General features: G+C 39.3%; 1 protein-coding gene across 2 annotated transcripts in view; it reads right to left on the minus strand.

Moving 5' to 3' along the window:
- Positions 1-5,104, minus strand: part of tasora (transcription activation suppressor a) — a 102,874-nt gene extending 97,770 nt beyond the window's left edge. The window contains exon 1 of one of the 2 annotated variants that reach the window (XM_055217555.2): positions 4,704-5,103. In XM_055217555.2, coding sequence (XP_055073530.2) covers positions 4,704-4,908 — 205 coding nt within the window. In that variant the 5' untranslated portion in view covers positions 4,909-5,103. Of the gene's footprint in view, positions 1-4,703 lie in introns of both variants that reach the window. The other variant, XM_055217557.2, reaches the window with a different exon arrangement.
- Between the last annotated feature and the right edge of the window lie 896 nt (positions 5,105-6,000).

A 6,000-nucleotide genomic window follows, 5' to 3' on the forward strand; every position in this document is an offset into this window, starting at 1 on the left:
CGAGAGGCTGCCTTTTCGTATTAGGCACAACGCAAAGTGGAGTAAAGTACAACTATTGACCAATCAGAATCAAGGACTGGAACTGTTTTATAAATAGCAACAAACCATATTGTCACACAGCCATACTATATTAAGACAGTACATTGGCACTATTATGTTGTTGTTGTACATGCATAATTTTTTTGTTAAAATAGATTTAGTTTTTATATGAATATAATAATTAGGGCCCTATAATTTCCGCGATCACGGAATCGCGGACGGAATCGCGGAATTGGCTAATTAACACGGAATCTAGTATAAACGCGGAATTTCGCATATTTTGAATAAAATTATGTTTTTGTATGGGAGACGAACGTATGTCTGTGGGAAATGCAGACCGGGGGAAGTAAATCTAGGCGACACGCCCCCTCCCGTCGTTTCAGACCTCCTCCAAAACACTGAAACCATGGCGAAGCGGCTCTCCACGACTCTGATTTCGTCAGCGAAAAAATTAAGAAATTCGACGCTAAGCACTTAGTTCCGAGCAGGTCTCACATGACTTTTATGTTACCGGAGAACTGTTAGTTTGGAAGTTTAGTCAACACTCACGGTGAGCGCAAAGATACATGCACTCTCTCATCCATGTCTGTCTCACTGTACCTCTCTCATGTGCATGCGCTCACGCATCTGTCCGAAGTGCGAACACAAATCCTCATGTATTTGTTCAGTTTTATGCATTTCAAGCGAGCTGAGGCAAACTAACTATACCTCGCATTTAAATATAATCATCTACATCATGGCGCCGCTCTCTGTCTCTCTTTCGCTCGCATGTGCAAATAGCTGCGCGCTCATGCTGTCCTAAGTCAGATCACTATCCTGTGTATGTTTGTTCAGTTTTATGCATTTCAAGCGAGCTGAGGCAAACTAACTATCCCTCGCATTTAAAATATAATCATCTGCATCATGGCGCCGCTCTCTGTCTCTCTTTCGCTCGCACGTGCAAAGAGCTGCATGCTCATGCTGTCCTAAGTCAGATCACTATCCTGTGTATGTTTGTAAAGTTATATGCATTTCAAGCGATTGTGTATAAAATATGGATCGCGTTCCGCTGGATTGATGTGTTTAGGGCACTTCTGAAGGCACCACTGCGTTGACACCTTGTTGTAGCCTCCTCCTGCAACAACACTAAAAAAAAACAATGCATTGAATTGAGTTGTGTGTGCGCGTGCGCGCGCGTGTGTATGTGCGTGTGTAAATGCATCTTTTAGTCATTAAAAGTAATCCTGTTATCCAGTTTTCCCCCAAATCATTTACATTTTAATCATTAACATTAAAAGGCACACTCTTTTTATGACTAAAATAAAAGTAAAGGGTAAAAAATATAATTGCCAAAAATTAAAACGGATAAAACGGAATTTGCACAAATTAAAACTGAGAAAACGGAATTTGGGAAAAAATAAAACGGAATTTGGGAAAAAATAAAACGGAATTTGGGAAAAAATAAAACGGATTTTATAGGGCCCTAAATAATAATAAAAATAATATGATTTTAATGTATTTGCAGTGTAATACATGGTCCTTCAACCGGGGGTCCGCGGCACCCAGGGGGTCCGTGACGGAACTGCAGGGGGTCCGCCAAATGATGTTTGACCACAAGCTATTTTTTGCTAAAACGTAAAATATATGTACAAAAAAATGTTACATGTCCCCTTTAAGTTGTGCACGTGCGTGGCCACGAAGGCGCGCGTTCAGTTTAGCAAGCGGACCAAAATAAAATATCTGAATATTATAAATGTACACTCAGGAAGCAGCAGCAGTGACAGAAAAGGCATCATTTATTTGTGATCATTTATTTTGACTCACCTTGTGGTCAAACATCATTTGGCGGACCCCCTGCACCGGATCGAAAGATTTTAAAAACACAGCCCTATTCGTAGCAGGCCCTTACATTAGGTTAAAGGAATAGTCTACTCATTTTCAATATTAAAATATGTTATTACCTTAACTAAGAATTGTTGATACATCCCTCTATCATCTGTGTGCGTGCACGTAAGCACTGGAGCGTGCTGCGACGCTTCGATAGCATTTAGCTTAGCCCCATTCATTCAATGGTACCATTTACAGATAAAGTTAGAAGTGACCAAACACATCAATGTTTTTCCTATTTAAGACGAGTAGTTATACGAGCAAGTTTGGTGGTACAAAATAAAACGTAGCGCTTTTCTAAGCGGATTTAAAAGAGGAACTATATTTTATGGAGTAATAGCACTTTTGGGAGTACTTCGACTCGCCTGAAAAGTCCGCTCCCCTTCTCACTCTCATAATGGGAGAGGGAGGGTGTTACTGTGCCGAGTCGAAGTACTCCCAAAAGTGCTATTACGCCATAAAATATAGCTCCTCTTTTAAATCCGCTTAGAAAAGCGCTACGTTTTATTTTGTACCACCAAACTTGCTCGTATAACTACTAGTCTTAAATAGGAAAAACGTTGATGTGTTTGGTCACCTCCAACCTCATCTCTGATTGGCACCACTGAACGAATGGGGCCAAGCTAAACGCCATCCAAGCGTCGCAGCGCGCACCAGCGCCCACGTGCACGCACACAGAGGGATGTATCAACAATTCTTAGTTAAGGTAATAACATATTTTAATATTGAAAATGAGTAGACTATTCCTTTAAGTGAAACCAAACGACTACACGACAACAAAGATATTTGTTGACAAATTTTTATTGTCAACGTTGTTTTTAACCACTGTTGTTTTAATTTTAACCACAGATTCTTCACAGCCAAACGTTTAGTAAATCTCTTTTGAAAAAGTAATTTTAACCACTGATTCATTCTTTGGTAGTGAAAACAACAAACTGAAAACACAGCTTGATATGATGTTTACACACTAACTAGCTGAAGTGTCTGTGGGCAGGTCATGGTTTTCGTTTCTCCCGTGCAAGGTTGTAGGCGGGGATTATTATGCAGAGTGTTTGTATTACGTGGATAAGGACAAGTAGGACACGTTTCAGCGATTCAGAGTCGACTCCCAGTCCCTACTTTAGAAGCCAATAACTTTATTAAGTCTTTCCCCCACCACTGACGAGATAACTCGTCAATTAAGACAATGACGAGAATTTCCGGCTTTCCACAATACCGCTTGCACTTTCGCAACTTATACAACCCGAAAGTAGTGCCTCACGTGAAAGAGAAAGAACTCTGTCTATGTTTTAAAGACGAGCTCAAGTCCTCCCATTAAAAGGAATCAGGCTATCAAATACATCGTAGTTGTTAAAGGAATAGTCTACTCATTTTCAATATTAAAATATGTTATTACCTTAACTAAGAATTGTTGATACATCCCTCTATCATCTGGGTGCGTGCATGTAAGCGCTGGAGCGCGCTGCGACGCTTCGATAGCATTTAGCTTAGCCCCATTCATTCAATGGTACCATTTAGAGATAAAGTTAGAAGTGACCAAACACATCAACGTTTTTCCTATTTAAGATGAGTAGTTATACGAGCAAGTTTGGTGGTACAAAATAAAACGTAGCGCTTTTCTAAGCAGATTTAAAAGAGGAACTATATTTTATGGCATAATAGCACTTTTGGGAGTACTTCGACTCGCCTGAAAAGTCCGCTCCCCTTCTCACTCTCATAATGGGAGAGGGAGGGTGTTACTGCGCTGAGTCGAAGTACTCCCATAAGTGCTATTACGCCATACAATATAGTTCCTCTTTTAAATCCGCTCAGAAGAGCGCTACGTTTTATTTTGTACCACCAAACTTGCTCGTATAACTACTCGTCTTAAATAGGAAAAACGTTGATGTGTTTGGTCACTTCTAACTTTATCTCTAAATGGTACCATTGAATGAATGGGGCTAAGCTTAATGCTATCGAAGCGTCGCAGTGCGCTCCAGCGCTTACGTGCACGCACACAGATGATAGAGGGATGTATCAACAATTCTTAGTTAAGGTAATAACATATTTTAATATTGAAAATGAGTAGACTATTGCTTTAATTTTCATATGTCATTAACTAATGAATTGCTTTAAACTTATTGTATTTTGTTTTTCCTACTATGGTATTGAATGGTTACAATCATCTGTGTATCAAAATATCTTCTTTTGTGTTCATCCGAAAAAAGAAATTTTGAATTAAACCTGTATGAATTATGACAGAATTTTCATTTTTGGGTGAAGTATCCCTTTAAGCAGTGTAACAAAATCGTTTCTATTTTACAAGCAGTTAAACCAAAATAAAACCAACGTCTTAACAGAAACTGTGAGAAATAAAGATTACGTGTGATTTTTGTAACAGACATTGTTACCCAGGTGACATGGGTGTGGCGAGTTACAGGTTACCTTCAGGAGGATACACGCGCGCACAACAACAACAAAAATATATTCAATACACATGCACACAAATTTTACAGCATTACTTATATTATGGTTCGACGCACAATACAATACGCACAATTTACTGTCAAATTAAGCGAACTGCCGATCTAAACAGCATTTAATTTTATTAGCATAACAGGCGCTATGCAAGTGATGCACAGAACACGTTAAACATCACACTAAATCAGTGGTCACCAACCATGTTCCTGGAGATCCAACCCTTTGAACTTTGCAGGAAAGTAGATCTCCAGGAACAGGGTTGGTGACCACTGCACTAGATTTTGTGTTATGCTTTTAACCGTAGTAACGGACAAGAAGCCAATAAGGAGACAGCGCACCTCTCTTTTCTCTGCTTTTCCGTGGGATGTGGAAGTTGATTCGTGACGGCTGATCGGATGGTTTTGCAGCACACGATCTCTTTGCCCGTCTTTCTTTATCAGGACCTCTTTCTTCATCAAACTCTTCCTCGCTGCCGCCATTTTGGCTCCACGAAAGCGCAGCGGGATTTTCTTTATTGCTGTATTCCTCTCCTTGTTGTTCCATTGCTGGTTTATTCAAAAGCTCCAGACATGAGCGGACGTTTGTTTTATCCGCCGCAGTAACAATCGCATGCAGCGCAGCAGGGCTGATGTATTCTGAAGCCGTTTACGCACATACATAAACACACTGACTTTTGCCATGCGAGTGAGAGCTCATCATCGCAGCGTCCTCTAGCGGGCGCCATGAGCACTGCAGTGAAGCGAGCGACACCTATGCATTGACCTCACTTTCCGCGTGAACACGCCGGAACTCGCCCTGTTGAGTGGCAAACGTTTAACAAAATGGCTGGTTTTCATAGCGGGTGATGCGAAATTGCCAGTAAAACTGATTATTATCAGCTTAAATTGAATTTAGTTGGACTTGATAGCAGAGGTGGACAATACTTAGTTACATTATCCAAGCATCTGTGCTTTATAAGGGTGTTTGTATTGGGAAAATTTTTTCTTCACTAAGTTACATTCTAAAGCATAGAATCATACTGTGTATTATTTAATATTGCATATTAAAATTTATTTAATAACTAATTACATTAAAATTGTATAATTTTACTTGAGTAAAAGTATGTAAAACAAAAACTTATTATTTATGAAATGTAATAGAGTAAAAACTATGATAAAATGCTTGGAATGTATGTTTTCCAAAGAAAAACACGCATATAGAATACAAATACTTGACAAAATACTTTTAAGTAGAAAGTAAAACCTCTGCTTGATAGTGACCCTAGCAACTTGTCATCCCCTGTGGTCTGTGAACGTTAGCATGAACGATCTATTTACTTCTCCTTTCGGTGTTTTTTGGCAGTTTGTAAAACGATAGCTCCAAACTTTCGCCGAAGGTGACGTCACGTGCATAGGAAAGTCACTCTGGTGACGCCCACTGAGTGGCAAAAGACAGAGCGGCAGCATTTGAGTACAGTGTGAAATCAGCAAAATCACGGTGAAAACGCGTCTAAATTAAGGTGACCAGATTTTTTAAATGAAAACCGGGGACATTTTCTAGTTAAATGGTGAAAATATCATTAAAATCTCATTTGTTGTTATCTATAAATTAAAAAATGGGGACAAATTTTTTTTTTTAAGTTTTCTTTTTTATTGT

This window comes from Misgurnus anguillicaudatus, chromosome 23 (assembly GCF_027580225.2).
Source record: "Misgurnus anguillicaudatus chromosome 23, ASM2758022v2, whole genome shotgun sequence".
NCBI classification, from domain to species: Eukaryota; Metazoa; Chordata; class Actinopteri; order Cypriniformes; family Cobitidae; genus Misgurnus; species Misgurnus anguillicaudatus.